This window comes from Symsagittifera roscoffensis, chromosome 5 (assembly GCF_963678635.1).
Source record: "Symsagittifera roscoffensis chromosome 5, txSymRosc1.1, whole genome shotgun sequence".
Classification (NCBI taxonomy): Eukaryota; Metazoa; Xenacoelomorpha; order Acoela; family Convolutidae; genus Symsagittifera; species Symsagittifera roscoffensis.
In genome coordinates this window covers 14,061,632-14,081,563 of record NC_087066.1, presented here as the reverse complement: position 1 = coordinate 14,081,563, position 19,932 = coordinate 14,061,632, and the positions used below count along the sequence as shown (strand labels likewise).

The window sequence follows — 19,932 nt, the reverse complement described above, 5'->3', positions numbered from 1 at the left end:
AAATTTTTAATTCCGAAGTCAAGTTGACTTCCTGAGAAAGGAATCATTTTGACTTTAACTTTGCGAATTGAATTAATGATGTCAAATTACAATCGAAAATTAGATTGCTCATTATTACCTTATTAGCAGTGGACTTTTCAAATTATTGTCTTTAAATTTATGTTAATTAATATCCTTAATTACCTGATATGTTATTTTACCCAGCTGGGCCAGCAGTTGTACAAAGACCAATTTTTGCCTACTGCCCAATTGGGATATTCTGCTCGAGGTTATTTGGGCAAAGGCAGACGAAGAGCAGCAGCATTAGTCGCCTACTACTGTTCATTCACAGTACAATATTTAGTCACTCTTTTTCTGTTAATGTAAGCTTTTGTAACGTGCGCACTAATCAGAAGTCAATTCAAACGTTTCTGAAAATAGGGTTAAATTTTAGAGTTCAGAGCCAGTAAGACATCTTAAGAACCCGAATCATAAAATTGGGAAAAAAATCAAAAATTGAAGTTCGGCATTCAAATACTGTTGTAATACATTTAGATAATTACTATTTACAAAAAAAAACCAATTGCCAATTTTTTTTTAAATACAAGAAAAGCCAGTAACCTTGCAAGTGGCACAGAATATTCCGACCGTAATAATCTAAAAAGTATAACAATTTTTTTTTCAAGTTAGTGTCGTTTTTTTTCGGCGTGATGGGATAAAAGATCTGAACGAAAAATTAGAGCTCAGGCATAGTCCACAGTTTTACAGTTATAGTAGAAAAAAAAATTGGAAAACAATTTTTTAAGGAAAATTGCCTAGTAAAATATAAAAATAAAAAAAAAATCAAAAAATTGTTTCAATTTTTTTTTGAAGTTTTTTTTAAGTTTGTGAAGTTTTTGATTAAAAAAAGCGCTGAAATACTTAAACAAAACTAGTTTTTCTTGAATGAAACTAACTTTTGCGGCTTAAATTAGGCTATTGCAAGCTTTTAAGCCATGAAAATAAGCTATTGTAAGCTTGCTCGCTCGCTTTATCGGTCGAATTATGACTAAAAACGTAAAATTTAAAACCGGTTGTTCTCGACACTGAAAAACTTCACAAATTGTTTTGAGCTCCATCGAATGATCACTAAAAGTGCTTAATTATGACATACCACTCAAATCTCTCTGATGATTATTTGTGGTAGTTGACACTGCCTGGAAAAAAGAAAAAACACACCCGAATTTAAGTTCCTTCCTTTTTTCAAGTGATTGGAATAATAAGCCAAGCGAAAGTTATTTCGAAAAAATTTGATCAGGCAATTTGATCGCTTTCCACTTTATGAGGTTTCTACAGGGAGGGATTTAGGATTTCCTCAAAGAAGAGTGTGGCGGATTTTCAAAAAAAAAAAAATCTGACATTTTATGGTACCTTTTGTAGGCCGAATAAATTGATTTTTCTGGCTCTTTCAAATCCTTACAAAGATCCTGTTTAGACAAAACTTTCTGGGACTCAGGTAAAACTTTTCAAAAACAGGTAAAAAAAAGCGTGCTTAGGCCCTTTTAGGAAAATTTTCCCTTTTGAGCGCGCGTTTTCCCCTTCACATTAGTGTATAATTCAATTTCAAGCACCTTTTGGAATAATTTAGGATAACTTAAAATGTCATAAAATAATTGCAAACGGGGGACTCTTTAGGTCGTCAGGGTGTCACATCCCTGAAGTAAAAGTGTCAGTTTCCACCCCTCCCCCCATAAGTCTGCTACTGGGTTTTTATATTAGGAATTAGACCTGCTAAATTGTTCCAGATCTGATCATCTTTATTACAAAAAGAATGGTAAATTTCAAATTTATTTTTAATTTAAATTCAATCAGTTATAACTATATTCTAAGTTAGTTAAACAAGCTAGTTAAAAGTTAAGTTAAAAATAGGGTTTTTTCCACTGTGCCCCAACTTTTCAATTTCTGTTTTGAAAATTTAATTTAACGTTGTCATAATTCAGTAAAGTTTTGCAAGTCAAATCAATTCTTCGATCAAAAATTTCAGTAGTCCGCGCTAAACCCACCGTCGCTCATAGTATTAGACGGTAGATTTCAACACCAAAATTAATCAAAGGAAAAAAAGCTTCGCTATCTGCAACCACAACAAACAATGTACTTTCTGTGTTTTGGGTTCCGCTTACAAAGCAGCTTTGTTCAGTTGTTACTAAATAAGTTTTTTACAACAGTTTAGACAACTTTTTAAGAGTAAGGAACTGATTTTTCTGTCTTGCTGATTTTTTTTTCAGGAAAGTCTTAAAATTTGTTCACGCTCACTTTCGATTTTTCGCGGTTTGACTTGTGATATATATTTAAGTTCAGTGCATTTCTATTGTTAACTCCACTATCGAACAGCAAACATGTAGAGGTCACGAAAAACGTGATCAAATTTTTTTTCGAAAATGGAATTTTTTTATCAGATTTCCCAGCGAAATAAAAGTTTTAACTAATGATCGAGTTTTCTCAAATTGCGTTAATTTTAACAAAAAACTGTCCATCATAAAATGGTCTACAACTTCAAAGAGCGTTAAGTTCATCAATTTGTTTCTTCGAAATTCAAAATTGAAGATTTTTGAAAAAACAAATCGGTTTTTTCCAATTTCATTGCGTTCATTGCTCTTGTTCATTGCTCTTCATATTACAAAATGTAGTTGGACAAGACAATTACTCATTGAAACCTTACAAAACAAGAGCAGCCAATCGTTTTCGAAATTGTGCCAGTCATTACGTTCACCACTGAGATTGTGCAAATGATAAACAAAAACTGATCTCACTTTTTTAAGAGATTTTGTATTTTTTTGCTATTGAATCTAAAAGCAGATAAATTGCATATTTTAAATTGTTTTTAAGATGCTTTCAACTCTAAGATGCTTTCAATTTATAAAACTAGAACTTGCTTTGACACTAAATGACTATATCCAACAAAAATAAACAGTTCCGCATCAGAAATCAGCAGTTGTTGTTGAACTCGTTGGTCTTACGCCTGATTAAATAGTCCACACGGTCTTGTTCTGAAATCCTCTGGTCCACAAGGTCTAAAACCGGAATTTAACAATCCACACGGTTTGAATCCGATTCCTTTGGTCCACACGATTTGAATTAGGATTTCTTCGATCCATACGGTCTGAGTTCGGATTTTTTCAATCCACACGAGTTGAATTACACAGAGTATCTTCGGTCCACACGGTCTGAATTTGCAATTATTTGATCCACACGCTTTGAATCCAGACTTTTTTGGTCCGCACGGTTTGAATCCGGATTGTTTTTCCTCAAAATGGTCTGAATTCGGATTCTTTTGGTCCACACGGTCTCAATCCAAACTTATTTGGTCCACACGGTTTGAATCAGGATTTTTTCGATCCATATGTCCTGAGTTAGAATTTATTTGATCCACACGATTTGAATCAGTAATTCTTCGGCCCACCTTGTCTGAACTCGGATTTATTTGATCCACACGGTCTGAATCCGGACTTTTTCCATCCACACGGTCTGAATCCGGAATATTTCTTTGGTCGAAAGTTCTGATTTCGGGTTGTTTTGGTCCACATGGTCTGAATCCGGATTTTTTCGTTCCCGACGGTCTGAAACCGCATTCATTCGGTCCACACTTTTTGAACCAGGAGTTATTCGATCCATAGGGTCTGAGTTCGGGTTTATTCGATCCACACGATTTGAATCAGTAATTCTTCGGCCTAACTTGTCTGAACTCGGATTTATTTGATCCACACGGTCTGAATCCGGACTTTTCGATCCACACGGTCTGAATCCGGAATATTTCTTTGGTCTAAAGTTCTGATTTCGAATTTTTTTGGTCCACACGGTCTGAATCCGGATTTTTTCGTTCCCGACGGTCTGAATCCGAATTCATTCGGTCCACACGGTTTGAATCAGGATTTCTTCGATCCATATTGTCTGAGTTAGGATTCATTTGATCCACACGATTTGAATCAGGATTTCTTCGGTCCACACGGTCTGAGTTAGGATTTATTCGATCCACACGCTTTGAATCCAGACTTTTTGGTCCATGCGGCTTGAAACTGGATTCCTTTGGTCCATACGTTATGAATCAGGATTTCTTCGATCCACGCGGTCTGAATCCAAATATCTTCGGTCCAAACGGTCTGAATCCGGACTTTTTTGATCCACCCGGTCTGAATCCAATTTTTTTCAGTCCACACGGTCTAAATCCGAATTTCTTCAATCCACACTGTCTGAATCGGGATTTATTTAGTCCAAATGGTTTGAATCCTGATTTGTTTTTCAGTCCAAACAGTCTGCATCCGGAATTTTTTGGTCCACGCCGCTTTGTATCCGGACTTTTTTGATCACACACGGTCTGAATCTGGATTTATTTGGTCCACACGGTCTGAATCCGAATTTCTTCAGACCACACGGTCTGAATCCGGATTCATTCAATAGACATGGTTTGAATCAGGATTTATTCGGTCCGGATTCAGCTCTGTATCCGGACTTCTTCAATCGCACACGTTCTGACTCCTGATTTTTTTGGTCCACACGGTCTGAATCCGGATTTATTCAGTCCACACGGTCTAAATCTGGATTCATTCAATACACATGGTTTGAATCAGGATGTTTTCGGTCTGCACAGTCCGAATTCGGATTTTTTCTGTTTACACGGTCTTAAAGAAGATTCTTTCAGTTCAAACGGCCTGAATCCCGATTTCTTCAGTCCACACTGTCTGAATCCGGATTCCTTCAATACACATAGTTTGAATCAGGACTTTTTCGGTCCACACTGTTTGAATCCGGATTCATTCAATACACACGGTCTGAAACCAGACTCTTTCAGTCCACACAGTCTGAATCCCGATTTTTCAGTCCACACAGTCTGAATCCGGATTTTTGTTGGTCCACACGGTCTGAATCCGGATTCATTCAATACACGCGGTCTGAAACCAGATTCTTTCAGTCCAGACAGTCTGAATCCCGATTTCTTCGGTCCACACAGTCTGAATCCGGATTTTTGTGGTCTACATGGTCTAAAACCAGATTCCATCGGTCCACAGGGTATTACTCCAGATTTCTTCGATCCACGCGGTCTGAAACCGGGTTCCCTTAGTCCACGCGGTCTGAAACCGGGTTCCCTCAGTCCACGCGGTCTGAAAAAATTATAATCTGATCCCAACGGTCTGAACAAGCTAAATTTTAGTCCACACGGTCTGAACATAAAACTACGACCTTAACCCGGGACTCATTGCTTATCATTCCTAAAATTGAAATTGAACAGATCTTTTTTCTCGCCTCAATTCATAACAAGATTGGTTTTTTTTGCAAAACTTAGGTAAAATTCTTAAAAGAGAAAGCACAATTGGAGAGCTTTTTCTATAATACTAGACAGTGAACGAACATTTTTTGAGCAACCCAAAAGCTTAATATTTGAAGTGGTCAACTCAAAATTAAAAAACATTAGCAAGAGTAAAACATAGCTAACAGACATTTGGAAAAGAGTCAATGAACGTAAGTGTCAATGAACGTAAGTTGAAAAAAAAAATTCAACTTTTGAGTAAAAATTCAACTTCCAAGCAAATAAATAGATTGCCTTAAAAGTGTTTCAATTTCTAGAACAATTATTGACTGATAATTTTTTGATAAAATTAACCCAATTTGAAAAACTGGATCAATATGTATAACTTTTAGTTCGTGGGGAGGTCTAATAATTAAATTCCATTCTCGAAACTTTAAATCGATCACGTTTTTCTTGACTTTTACACTTTTTCTGTTCGATAGTGGAGTTTGCCTTCCTTTTAACAAAGGAATTGAACTGAATTTAAAAGAAAAGTAAAAGGCATACCGCAAACAAAAAAAATGTAAATTTGGGCCTGAATGATTTTTGCATGCATTTGTAAAAGCTGACATACCTTCTAAGCAGACCCGACAAAACTGAAATACACTACTAATGAGAAAACGAACTGATTTTTAAGAAACGATTAAAATTTTTAAAAACGATTAACGACATGGCTGCTCTTAAATATGAGTCTTCTACAGGAATCATTGCGCCCAAATTTGTCAGAAGCAACTTGAAAATATTTTTCCGCATTATAAAAGCTTTTCTTGGCTTTTTGATTCAGATAATTTTTTTAAATAAAGCTTTCGACGTAAAAATTGTATAGCCCTTTAAAAACACCAAAAAAATCGCTGCCTTGAGCAAAAAAAGCACCGGAAACTTTCTTTGCGTGCTTTTTTTATAACGTATGGCTTTTGAAAATTGTAAAGACAGTCAAAACATTGAATCAATTTTCCCCGGTTTCAAATCTAGCCAAAATAGATGAGTTGAATCAAACGGATGCGAGCAAGTTCGTCCCTTCATTTCCCTATGCGACACAAAACAGTTTTTCTCATTGAGCTCCCACAGCCTAAAAACAGAAAATTATAGCCCCCGCCCACACAAAAAGTTTTGTGCTTTGAAGGGTCTATAGTTTACTAGAGGAGCCATAATGGGAAAAAAAGACCCCCAAAAAATTGATACGTTATAGTGCTTGCAACTTAGAAAATCGCTTTTGATTTTAAACAATTTATTATCATTTGTTTCCCGATTTTGCTTAGCGCTGTCAAGTAGCGCTGAGTGTTCTACAAATTAGCATGCACAAGTTTCTGATTTTCAGGAGTGTCGGATCCGAGAAAGTAGAACACAACATCAGCACCGACCAAAGTAGCGTAAGCTCTGAGACAAGTCGCAGTCGCAATCGCAGTCGCGGGGTGTCCCGCTGTACCAAGCCACGAAGAGCGGGGTCTTTGCAGAGGTCTAAATCAGTCGGAAGTGTACCGAACCCTGCATTCACTCCAGATGGGGGGAAACCAAGTTGGGAACATGATTGCGTGGAGTATTATGGAAAAGATGGAGAGCTTGGTGGAGTGCTTCCTGAGAAGTACAGTGTCGATGGGGAGGCTCCCTTTTCCCCGGAGATACACGAGAGGTCAAATTTGATTGTCTACAGCCAAGCACTACCGCCTTCTTATGTTAGTCTCTTAACTTGCCGAAGATGCGAAAATTTTCAACGAAATATAATCAAGCATTTTTTGAACTTCACAGAGGCGCTTGATGAAGGATCTCAGTTTACGAAAAAATGCATATTTAACACTTTATCACTTCAACGGAAAACGAGATTTTACGTCATTCCCTTCTCATCACAGACTCAAACACACATTCTAAATATAGTATTATTAAAGCGGTGACTAGATACGTGAAGTATGAAGAACAAATTTGTTCACAATAGCTAGTTCGTTGCTCGCCATGCAGAGTTTCATTGCATTATGACGCACGAGTAGTTTTCAAAATCTAACTTTAAATGTAGGGTGGGGGTAGGAAAAAAGACCACTAACTGCAAAGTTGCGCCTGAATATGTTGCTCAAGATATAAAATTCCGCTTCGTCGTTTTGATTTATTATGATACCAACTAGCAATTAGGGATCAAATTAACATCCTCTAGCCCCCCGCCCCCCAAATAGACCAAGTTAAGATCCTCCACCCCAGCGCTTAATTTAAATTAAAATTGCTAAGCGTTGCATGTAAAATGCTCGATTCTGATTGGCTGAAAATTCCCAACTTAGAACCAAGTTAACATCCTCCCCCCTAAACGTGTTTAGGGTTTAGGGGGGAGGATGTAAACTTTTTCCGCAATTAGATTGAAGCATTTGGAGAATCAAAGTGCTCAAATCTAATTGGTTGTGGCTATAGTAATAAACTAAAACGAAATTGAATTCTATATCTAGAACACCGCATTTTTCTAATTTTGCTAGACTACCGAAATTCTCACAACCATAAAAAAGAGGCCGTCATGCTAATAACTCTTAATCCAAAAAAAGTATGTCGTCAATTGAAAGTCAGTATGTCGCCCAAGTTTTTATGTGTCGATGAACATAGTTAAGGTTTATGTAAAGGTCGCGATGATTTTTTTTTGTTTCTTTGGGAAAAGATTTTCAGAAAAATGTGCTCAGGTTCGAATGAATCGATTTTCTCGCAGTTTAAATTTTGAATTCTTTCAAAACCTTTTCATTCCCTTTGTTGAAAAATCAGGCAATCTCCACTACCGAACTGCAAAATTCCAAAGGTCAAAAAACGATATCAACGTTTAGTTCCGAAAATGATATCTAAATTTAAGATTTCTCAGCGAAAAAAATCTTACTTTTTGATCTAAATGATATAAATCAATTTTCAAAATGATTTAGTTTTTATAAAATAATAACAAAGGTGGGACCCTTAAGTTTGTGAGGGGGTTGAATCCTTGAGGGGGTGAGGGGGAAGAGGATCGAAACCAGAAAAATATGCCATACTCACCCTGGGTCGTAGACCGATTTTTTAGTTGCAAAGTCTGGAAACGCCTAAATCTCGTCGCAAAAGTATGGAATTACCAAAATGTGGTCGTTAAAGTAGTCACATAAAATGCGGACCTTGGCCCTGGAAGGGTTCAAGTCGATATTCTTAAAATAAAAGGACTGCTTCACTATGATGCTTGCTAAAGATACGGAGAGGTGATAATCTGCTCACTTTGTTTAAGTTGAAATTCAAATAAAAATGTGATAAAACACTGTAGAGACTTACATTTACCTCAATTTTTTCAAAACTTCCAACTTGACGTAGATCTCTAAGCAAAAAATTAGGTCAACGCAGATGTCTGAGAAGCTTATGAACGGCCTGCTAAATAAAAAACTGAAGCTAGAGTTCTTTGTTGACTTAACACCTAACATTGACAAAATAGCTTCAGTTTTTGCGTCTCTTAAGTTGGTTTGAATAAATGAATTTGTGGGTTAGTGCCAAAGTTTTTAGTTCCTCTGCCTGCAAAAATTAAATAAAACATCGAAAAACTCCCAAAACTATAAACTTCCAAATTCTATTGCAAAGAAACTAATTTACCGCAGCATAAGTTACCGAGCTGAAATGCATGCACTTTTTTCTACAACGCCAAAACCACTTTTTAAACTTATTTTAACAAATTTGTGCTTTCTTTGACTGCTGTCATGAACGATTTTTATTTCCAATAATGGCGGCTTTAGATCCAATCTGAAAGTCTGCTCTTTTCCCTAAATGCTAATAAAGATCTGTTGTTATTAGTATGCTGTTATTAGTGTGCTTTGCGTTTTTAATACCTGTTGTATGGAGTGCGTTCTGAATTCAGAAACTGAATAAGCCAATAAGAATCGAGACAAGGAAGAAATGAATTTCATATCTTTCTTTGTTTCGATCCTGATTGGTTAATACAGTGTCTGAATACGCGGTTGTCTAAATAATGCTACGTAACCCTGTTGTATACTAACTTTTGTGAATGACGGCAGCTTAAGGTCGTTATTTGCCGTTCAATAATCAACCTAGTAAACAGTTTCTGAGCTTTCTTAGCTTTCATACGTTTGTTAATAGTTACTTGTGATACAATTGAGTTCAATTGTGGTATTTGTTTTTATTGTCGTGAGTAGCCCCCTTAGGCTTTGCACTTCAAAATACAATTATACTTCTTTAAATTGAAATGACTTTTTTCAAGTCTTTCAATCCACCTGTTCCCTTTGAATTGGCCGCTTCAGTGTTTTTCTAGCAATTGAAACCAGCACAATGCAACAATGGCAGCTTCAGATTATGACCTCAAATCAATTTATTACTGGGCTGGCCAAGTTCTTGCTTTACTGCTTGGAACAATGCCCTCCTCGGGCTTTATGCATTTTTAAACATATTTTCTGAGCAAATTCCTTTTTACGGGGATGCAGCAATGGCAAGGGCACCAAAATAATCAAAGTGATGTCAGAGTTTGGTGAAGTTTTACCAGGAGATCATTTTTTTTATTGCGGTATTTTCGGTTATCTGGCCAAAATTTTGAAATATTACATATGTTGCTCAAGATATTAAATTCCGCTTCGTCGTTTTGATTAATTATGATTCCAACCAGCAGTTCGAGTTAAGCATTTGGAATAGTAGCATGCACTTTTTTCTACAACGCCAAAACCACTTTGTTAACTTATTTTAACAAATTTGTGCTTTCTTTGACTGCTGCCATGATCGATTTTTATTTTCAATAAATGCGGCTTTCGGTCCAATCTGAAAACCTGCTCTTTTCCCTAAATCTGCTGTTTTTAGTTTTCTTCGCATTTTTAGTACAGGTTGTATGGAGTGCGGTCTGAGTTCAGACACTGTATTACCCAATCAGAATCGAGACAAGGAAGAAATGAATTTCATATCTTTCTTTGTTTCGATCCTGATTGGTTAATACAGTGTCTGAATACGCGGTTGTCTAAATAATGCTACGTAACCCTGTTGTATACTAACTTTTCTGAATGACGGCAGCTTAAGGTCGTTATTTGCCGTTCAATAATCAACCTAGTAAACAGTTTCTGAGCTTTCTTAGCTTTCATACGTTTGTTAATAGTTACTTGTGATACAATTGAGTTCAATTTTGGTATTTGTTTTTTATTGTCGTGAGTAGCCCCCTTAGGCTTTGCACTTCAAAATACAATTATACTTCTTTAAATTGAAATGACTTTTTTCAAGTCTTTCAATCCACCTGTTCGCTTTGAATTGGCCGCTTCAGTGTTTTTCTAGCAATTGAAACCAGCACAATGCAACAATGGCAGCTTCAGATTTGGCCTCAAGTCAAATTATTACTGGGCTGGTCAAGTTCTTGCTCTACTGCTTGGAACAATGCCCTCCTCAGGCTTTATGTGTTTTTGATCATATTTTCTGAGCGAATTCGTTCTTACGGAGGGGGGGGGGGATTCTTTAGAGAATGAAAAAAATAGTTTTTTATGGGCGATTTTTTTCTCTAATGCTTGGATAGAAAATGGACTAGAAACCACCAAAGCCGGACACTAATTTTACTGTCGGATACCAGAAGATGGTGTTATTCTCAACGATGATGATGATGTTGACGATGAACAAAAAAAACATGTCAAAAAATACTGAACCGAAGGAAGATCATCCCGTTCGAGGTGCTCCACTTATGTTTCGGCTTGGAAAGTCGAGAGGGTGCAGTTCTGCTATTGAAAATCAATGGACGAAAATATTTTTGGTCGACGGCAGTCGCAACATAAGTCGAACACAGTCAAAACAGGACGAGCACTGCTCTAATTTTTATACTTATTATTTTTTTTAAAGTTAAATAACTTTCAAAAACCCAATGCGAATCAACGCAAAATGAGAACCAACAAGATTCTGTTTGAAACAGTTAGTTTTCGCTGCCTAAATTTGGCAATAAAGATCACCTGAAAGCATACATATTCATATCATTTTCAAACTATTCTAATCACTGGATGCTCGAAAGAACCCATGTGAACAATCTCCCCCCTCAATCGACCAAGTGAACAATCTCCAACCTAAAATTAAATTGCAAATTATGCAGTATAAGACCTGCATGTACTATGCTCAAATCTGATTGGCTGAAAAATATCATTTTCAAACAAGTGAACCATCTCCTCCCTAAATTGATTCTATGGGTCCGTCGAAACACCGATTTTTGACCGAGATGATTGAAGCAATCTAAATTTGCCGTTAACGTCAAAAACGTTTCCGATAATTTTGGGTTACTACAAAAATATGGAACGCTTCACGATTTTGCGTGTCATCCTTGCGCAGGGGCCATGCTAATCTTCTCTGTATCGTTCCAATTTTAGTATATGTGCTGCCGAAGCTAGCACGTCATAATGTGTCTCGGCTTTTATATGATTCTACATGGTAAAGTTTTCAAAGATATGGCTGAGCTAAGAGCTCTGCGCTTTTTCTAGTTCAATACGTTTTTGAAAAAATAAAAACTTCGCCGGAGTTTTTGGTGCTAACATTAGAGAAATCTTCATTTTTATTTTGGCGATTCGAAGGCTTCAAACATACCAAAATATGATCACAGACTCTTTGTGCCTTGGTTCTTAAGTTATAAGCACCATTTGTCCAAAATACACGTTTGGCACTACGTCTCTAGTGACTTTAATGCGTACTTAAATGGTATATATCAACAGCCTAGCCTGTGTAATACTTGCCATTCAAATTGACGCCTCACAGTCCCGCGCACTTATCTGCTCATGTGGTACAATACTATCATTCTGGTGTGTTTGTCCGAATGTCCGAGGAAAGTGAGGAGCATACATGCTCGAGGCGGTTTTTTTTACTTTTCTTAAGAATATTTTGGTGGAGTCCCTCATGATGATGAAGGAACCGAATGTTGGAGATTTATTCTCCCTGGTAGGTCACCTAGAAGGGAAATTCTACGGTTCTACGGTAGGTCACTTTAGCTTGGGGGGGGGGGGGGGGGTCATACGGTTTTGAGTCCAAATTGCTTATAAAATTTCACTGAGTAGTAAAAGTGCAAGTGAAATTGCAAGTAAAAGTGCACAGAGAAGGAAAAAAGAACCGGAGTTTGATTTCCAACTCGATCAAGATATAAGCTTTGTCTATTTGGTGATGTCCCATTTGTACCAACGGTCATTTGTACCAAAATGAAAAATCGTCCCATTTGTACCAAAATTATTCAACTCGATTTCTGATTGGTCGAATTGTGAGCCAACGAATTATTACATTAATTTTCCACTGTTCAAACAGAAGAAAACTAAACAGCAGAATAGTGACCGCCGCAGTCGCGCCAACGTGTTGCGAGCTTGCCAACAGAGGGTAGGACTCTATACGAAAATTAGAGCCGGTTATCGCCGCAAAGCGGCGACGCGCGCGTAGCGCGCCCACCGGCGACCTTAAACCGAGACTCGGCTTATTTAGTCTTTTGGCCAATTGAAAAGATTTGGAACTTATGCAACTGCTATTTTATTTTGGAACCTATGGGACTGATTTTTCATTTTGGAACCTATGAATACGCACCATTTAGCCCAGGCCTATGCGAAACTTTACTGCAAACCAAGAGCTTAAAGTAGTCGGCTTAATAGTCTTAGGCCAATTGAACATTTTAGGTACTAACGCAATTGATTTTTTATTTTGGGACTTGTGAATACCCACCGTCTATTTTAATCCCTCTAGAACATTCTTGTTAACGTCACATGAACGAGCGAGCTTCAATTTAATCTAGAATATTCTGCTGTCAGAGCGTGAAAATTATGCAGTAACAATTTTGTGACGCCAGTTCTAGAATGTTCTAATTTCTGAGTGTCTTCTGCGTCTTAATTCATGATTATACTAGAATTTTCCTTGAGCCAAGTATAAAAGCAGACACTTGGTGCGTATTCATAGGTTCCAAAATAAAAAATCAGTCCCATAGGTTCCAAAATAAAAAAGCAGTCGCATAAGTTCCAAATCTTTTCAATTGATCAAAAGTCTAAATTAGCCGAATCTAGGTTTAAGGTCACCGGTGGGCGCGCTACGCGCGCGTCGCCGCTTTGCGGCGATAACCGGCCCTAAATTTCGTATAGAGTCCTACCCTTTGGTGGCAAGCTCGCAACACGTTGGCGCGGCTGCGGCGGTCACTATTCTGCAGCTTGAGTTTATGCTGGTTGAACAGTAAACAATCAATCCATAAATTCGTTGGCTCAAATTTCAACCAATCAGAATTCAAGAAGATAAATTTTGGAACTTATGCGACTGATTTTTTATTTTGGAACCTATGAACATTGGAACCTATGGGAATTCGCCAGACACTTTCCCACCTTCAAACAAATAAAATTAAACTTTCAGCTACTTTTGCTATCACACTAAAAATCAAACTTTCACTGGTTGCCTCAATTCTTGCGCTCAAAGTACGCAACTTAATTCCACAGCAAAAAAGCAAACCGCGCCTAACTTTCAAAAATGCTGCGAAATTTTGTCGATTACGATCCGTATCTTCTGGTACGACCAGGAAATAACCACAGGGGACGACCTTCATCATCGGCAGCGCTATACCCGAGCCGAATGACTTGGCTTTCTCCGCACACTAACCATTTGATCCAGTCGCTCCTCCGAGACGAAGACAACTTGGACCACGACCTCCGAAGCTTAAACTCTCTTTTCGGATCAGGCGTGAACAATGAGCAAATGAGGAACTTCCGAGATGCGGCCGGAGTCGGGAAAGACGACTGGGCTTCGGTTGTTGATACTCGGGGTTTCAAACCAGACGAAGTGAATGTTAAATTGGAGGGAAATACTTTGTTGATGTCTGGAAACACCGAATGGCAGAGCTCGGACGGGACGCACAAACGAACGAAGACGTTCTCCCAGGCATTCTCGATTCCGGAAGATGTCAAAATGGACACTTTGAAGACGAAGATGATGGACGATGGCTCTCTGGTTGTTCACGCCGAGCGAGAGATGAAAGAGGAGAAGAAACCTTCGATTCGGGAAATTCCGATCGAGAGAATTCAGCAAAAGGAAAATGCTGAAAGATAGATGGGATATTCAACTTATCTTATCTTAAATTCAGCATCCGATTTCAAACTATAAACTCTGATTTGTGTTTTGTTTTATTTTATGGCAGTAATTCTAGATTTAAATTTGTCGGCAGAACATTTTAGATCATTTAGCTATGCGCCTATAATTCAAAATTTTGTTTTCAATATTTTCAATTCTCATACAAAAACTGGTATATTTTTAAATTCAAACGGAGCCAGGGTCTGATCTAGACAATGAGCTCAATGCCGAGAAAAAAAACAAGCAGAATGGGTACTACTATGATAGAGTGGTCCCTTGAAAATAACCAGGTCCCTTGAGAGAAAGACATAAGAGGCTCTGAAATGTTTAATAAATTACGATTTCGCCATTCAGAAAGATGTCGCAGTATATTTTCAAACAAATTTTAAGTTTCTTTGTTTCATAAAACCTTCTCCCTCAACATTTTAAGGTGGGAAATTCAAAAAAAAATTACCAAAATTGAATTTTGATGACAAATGAGCCAATCCAATTATTGTTGTTAAACCGTAATATAAGTTGAAGCGAGCATATTTGATATAAAAACTATAGTAATTACAGTTTTTAATCTGAAAGGTTTCTGACTCAATATATTTTGCCAGATTTTTGAAACGAATAAATTATAATGAAACTAGTTTTTTTTGTAAAATTATAACATGCGAAATGCATGCGGGACGTGTCCATCATAGCTGTTTTTTCGAAGGACCACTCTATCATAGTCGTACCGCAAAATGAAGGCTTTTTGGCAGGTAATTGAGAAAATTAGGCGGTAAACGAATAATTGTTTCACACCATGCTTGACCGGACCTAGTAAACATCCTCCTCCCAAATCCGTTGAGGAGGGAGAGGATGTTAACTTGGTTCTAAGTTGGAATTTTTAGCCAATCAGAATTGAGCAATTCACAAGCAGACCTTAGCAGATCTATTCTGAATTAAATTATGGGGTGGAAGATCTTAACTTGGTCTAGTTGGGAGGAGGGATGTTATCTTGATTCGCTTGCCCTTTTATCGAACGAAAATAAAATTACGATTAACTATGGTGTAGTATAGAGTCATTAAACGTTCGACTAACAATTTTCTACTAATGGGTGCTTTGCTTCTGCTTTGTTTGCTTTGCTGTCTCTCTTAATTGAATACCAGGTTCACTGTCTGGATTGGAACGGTCTCCTTGTCATTCACCCTGCTCTCTGGAGTAGTGTTGGCTTTTAAAAGAACGATGACAAAAAATTTTATTTGAGATTTTTTTCAAAACCCATACTCGATGAGCTATGTCAATTACAAACTGATAAATTTCTCATATAGCAAAATAATTTTTCATTTTGAACAACTTCTAAGACAGGTTATATCTCCACTTATGCGTTAGTAGCAAGAAGTATATCGCGCATTAATTATCGCAAAATGGCAAACTTCAAACCCACATAACTTTGCAAAAAATGATCACAGATTATATCTCTTTTTGAATTTGAGTTCGAAAACAACGATAAATTATTTAAAAAAACAGTGTCAAAAATTGCAAGTTAAAAAGGCAAAGTTTGTTTATTTAGCACAAACTTTCTGTCAATTTTTTTTAAAAGTCGGAACTATCAAAATGTTGTTCACTTTCTTCGAACGTCAAAAAAAGGAGCTCGTAAATCAGTGCGAAGCTTCGGATTGCACTTTAAGGTCAATAAAAAAACTGTAATTGAGAAACTGTTAATAAAACAAAAAGATAACAAAAATTGTTCTACATTTTTTTTCAGTTTATTCACCACATGCTAATGTAGACTACTAATGAATGAATTTTGCGTCTAATATCCTATTAAAAGACCAAATGACCTGCAATGAGGAGCGCCGTACGCGTGTTATAAGAACGCAATATTTTGCGGATTAACTATCACAAATTGACAAAATTGGCAAGATTTAAATTTCTATAACTCTTAACAGGATAATTTTTTAATTTTAGCTCCAGGAAACCTTTTTCTTCAGATGCTCTTCAAAAATGCTTAAATAAAAACTCAAAAATTGGCTAGAAAAAAAAACCAGCATAAATTTTCAGCTTTTTCTCTGAAAGTAGGATCAATTATCAGCAAACAACGCTCACTCTCTTTTCTACCATTTTAGCAAAAACCTAGCCAAAGGTACTTTGATGAGCAAAAATTCGTGTTTGTACAAAGCAGTCCCATAAAAAAAACAGACCAGTCTAAAACAGTCCGGAGAAGTATAAAAATGAACAAAAACAGTCCGAAACAAAACAGACCGGAAAACAGTCCCAAGTAATAATTGTTTTAACAAGCCGATAGGCTGAGAATTGTCCTCTGTACAACAAACATAAAGAACAAAATAATGACCGCCGCAGTGGCGCCTACGTGTTGCGAGCTTGCCAACAGAGGGTAGGATCTAATACAAAATTTAGAGCCGCTTAAACCGGACTGTTTTGTTGGTTGCAAAAATTGAATTACCGACGAGTTTGAAAGGAGTTCATGAAAAGAATTACCAACAAAATTTGAAAGGATTGTTTAGAGACTGCAAAAATTGATGACTGCAAAAATTGATGACGATTTTGTTGACTGTAAAATTGAATTACCGACAAATTTGAAAAAACTTCTTGAAAGTATTACCAACTAAGTTGAAAGGAGTTCTTGAAAGGAATTACCAACAACTTTGGAAGGACTGTTTTCTGACTGCAAAAACTGAAGACTTCTTGAAAGCATTATCAACTAATTTGAAAAGAGTTCTTGGTGCGACGTATGGTTTGCATAGTGGAAAAAATCAAAATCTAATAAAAGTGTTTTTTGCACTACGAATAATTTTTCTCAGTCATTTTTGTCAAATAACCTAATTTTTACGGTTTTCTAGAGAAAAAAATATGGTGAAAAATCTCTTCCTTACATAGCATCAAATATGTTGCGACGTATGATTTGCATGGTGAAAATTTTTGATATTTTACCAACAGCTTGCATAATGATGAGAAACCGTTTTATTACTAATTTACTACGTTAAAAAGCTATTTTGAGGGTTTTCGAAACCAACGTATGTGCTACGTATGATTAGTCATTTTCCATAAAATCATGCATGAATGTGCATGGTTGCGCATTATCTTTTATGGTGGGCAACCCGGGTTTTCCAAGTAACTTGAATGGCGTTGATTTCGGCCTCTTGGCACATAAGAGCACACTCAAGTAAGGGTTGTAACTTGCTAGCACACTTTAATCAGGACTAACAATTAGTATCAAGTGGAACAATATTGCTCCAATCAGGGTGAAGCCTGAGTGATCCGAGCGCCTCCTCAGGTCAATAGAGCAGTGTTTGCTGCAAAAAAAATTGATGAATTTTTTTTTAAAAGAAAAAATATCGGAAATCTTTTTTGAACTTTTTAAATCATTCCCCCGCACTATATGCAAAGTACAAAGTAGTATGTTTCGCATAAAGCAAAGTATTGAATTGATCAAATAGCATTCCTCAAAGCAATTTGGAAAGATTTCAAAAGATGGGTTAAAGTTGAGCTTACGGATCAATAGTGCAAAATATATTGCGCTTAATTTGTCCCAAATTGGCCAAAAATGCAATCTTCAGACCCCCATAACTTAATAAACAGTGATCACAGGCAGTAGCGGATTTAGGGGGTGGGGGGCGAGGTGGGTGGCGGACGGCTTTCTCCCCCCTCAGGGATTCGACCCCTTGTCGACCCAAAGGGTCCCCCTTTGTAATTTTTTGAGATATCCATTTTTGACTGACTGACCTTAAAATTTGTGCCTAAAATCGTCTTTTTTGGCCTTTTTCCCCCTTTGTACTATTTTGAGATATCCATTTTTGGCTGATCTTAAATTTTTCTAAGAGCGCGCGCTGAAAAAAAAGCAATTTTGGCCTTTTTTCAAATATTTGCCTGCAGCGCAGAAAATTTGGTCAAATTAGGGTCTTTATGGTGTTTTGGGAGAGAAAAAAGGGTCGACAAAATTTTCAAAGTTTTTTTTGGAAATCCGACCCTTCCCTTGAGAAATTCCTAGATCCGCGCCTGATCACAGGTAATTTTTCTATAATTTCAGCTCAGGACAACAATACCTTTCGAAGATTATTTGAAAAAAAAAACTGTAAAAAATAGCTAGTTAAAAAGTCGAAATTCGTCTGGAGAAAAAAACACCCCGAGCACAATAATTCCGTCATTTTTTCGAAAGTCAGAACAATAAACCAAATTATTTTCGGAAATAAGGTTTTAAAAAAATGAAAAAAAAAATTTGAACGACCCGGGATGGTTTTTTTGGATTAACTATTTTTTTTTGAAACGGTTTTTATGCTTTGAAAAAAAATGAGTTGTAATTTTTTCTAGATTTTAAGTTTTGAGAGGTTTTAAATGAAAAAAATTTCCAGGGAGCAAAAAACCCCGTATGTTGATCCTTTTCCTCATGAATAAATGGTTTCACCCAACTGAACCTCTTGTTTCAGGCGTCATTTGATTTTACGAAACAAGAACTGAACTGTCAAATAATAGAGTTGACAGACAGCGAGGACAACTATAGGACAGGGTCCGGACTCTCGGGACGCGGCAGCTACTATCACGTGACGGAGAAGTACGACGAAATAGTAGACGCTGCAACTAACACCTCCACCCCCTCCGCCTATGCCAACATAAACATATCCGCCTGCGAGGCACCCGAAGGTTTCGGGCTCTTCAACTATTAGCATTCGAATCTTTCTAGAAGTTTCTTAAGTTTACCTTACAAGACGCCCTTTCATAAAACTTTTTCACTACAATCCTTGTCAAACAGCCATAAAAAAAAACGAAAATAATTTTTCTTCGGTGAAAAAGATTAAAAAAGAATAAGAAAGAATTTTATTGATTGAAAAATAATGCTTTCAACCAAGAAAACGAGCTGTTCCGTAATTGATTTAGAGGGGAAGATTAGATAGATTATTCACTTGGTCATTTTTGCTTGGTGATGGTTGCAAGAAAAGGTTAATTTACACATATGCTAATTGTTACTTTCTCGAAGGTTTCGATCCTGTCTACACCACGTGTCCATATTGCAAATACAGTGGAATAACCGACGTAGTAATTGACCGAAAAAACGAAGCCTACGCGTGGTTCATGATTCTGCTCATGTTAATGCTGTGGCCGTTTTGCCTAATTCCGCTTTTTTTGAAAAGTTGCCAAAAGCCAACCCATTTTTGCCCGAGATGTCAACTTCAGCTATCAAAAGATCAAAATATGATCGGAACAATAGCTCATCCGGAACAAAACGTGGTTGAAGATTACATAATATTGGCGAAGAAGAAAGATGTTCAGGATAAAAGCAGAGACACTCTGGCTCCGTAGTATTTATTGAAATGACTGGATATTGCTATTTATTTGAAAGTAATTTATTGTTTTTACCCAATCATCTTTTTAAGATTGATATCTTCTGGCGCCTATCAACAAACTCGCTGAAGGATTTCTTACCCCAGGAAAAAATCTATGGAAAAATCCACTGTAGAATTTTAATCAAGACGCCAAAACTCGTATAACTGACATTTATTATGATATTGCTTAACAAAATACAGGCAAATCCTAAGCATTTTAGAGCTCAATCAACCTAAATTAAAAATTAAAACTGACAGAGATATATCCATCCTGGTTACTGGGCCAGTTTTTCCATGCTAAAAATAATTAC

General features: G+C 36.9%; 3 protein-coding genes and 1 non-coding gene across 5 annotated transcripts in view; 3 read left to right on the top strand and 1 right to left on the bottom strand.

Moving 5' to 3' along the window:
* The window catches only part of LOC134845502 (plastin-3-like), a 410,042-nt gene that overhangs the window by 206,735 nt on the left and 183,375 nt on the right, over positions 1-19,932 (top strand). The window lies entirely within an intron of this gene.
* LOC134846614 (uncharacterized) lies at positions 33-18,964 on the top strand. Its single transcript, XM_063863998.1, has 3 exons — positions 33-362; positions 6,618-6,972; positions 18,728-18,964. The coding sequence occupies exons 1-3, from the start codon at positions 160-162 to the stop codon at positions 18,962-18,964; spliced, it is 795 nt and encodes a 264-aa protein (XP_063720068.1). The 5' UTR covers positions 33-159.
* Positions 11,522-11,628, bottom strand: LOC134847037 (U6 spliceosomal RNA). The gene has a single exon (XR_010162851.1). It is a non-coding gene; the product is annotated as a U6 spliceosomal RNA (small nuclear RNA).
* On the top strand, positions 13,550-14,290 carry LOC134846273 (heat shock protein 26-like). Its single transcript, XM_063863555.1, has one exon. It carries the CDS (start codon positions 13,715-13,717, stop codon positions 14,288-14,290), a length of 576 nt encoding a protein of 191 aa, XP_063719625.1. The 5' UTR covers positions 13,550-13,714.

Excerpts from the sequence above, each read along its gene's own strand:
- LOC134846614 (XM_063863998.1), top strand. The coding sequence starts at position 160 with ATGTTAATTAATATCCTTAATTACCTGATATGTTATTTTACCCAGCTG. Across the intron at positions 363-6,617 it reads GTCACTCTTTTTCTGTTAAT|GAGTGTCGGATCCGAGAAAG; the intron begins GTAAGCTTTTGT and ends TCTGATTTTCAG. Across the intron at positions 6,973-18,727 it reads AAGCACTACCGCCTTCTTAT|GCGTCATTTGATTTTACGAA; the intron begins GTTAGTCTCTTA and ends CTCTTGTTTCAG.
- LOC134846273 (XM_063863555.1), top strand. The coding sequence starts at position 13,715 with ATGCTGCGAAATTTTGTCGATTACGATCCGTATCTTCTGGTACGACCA.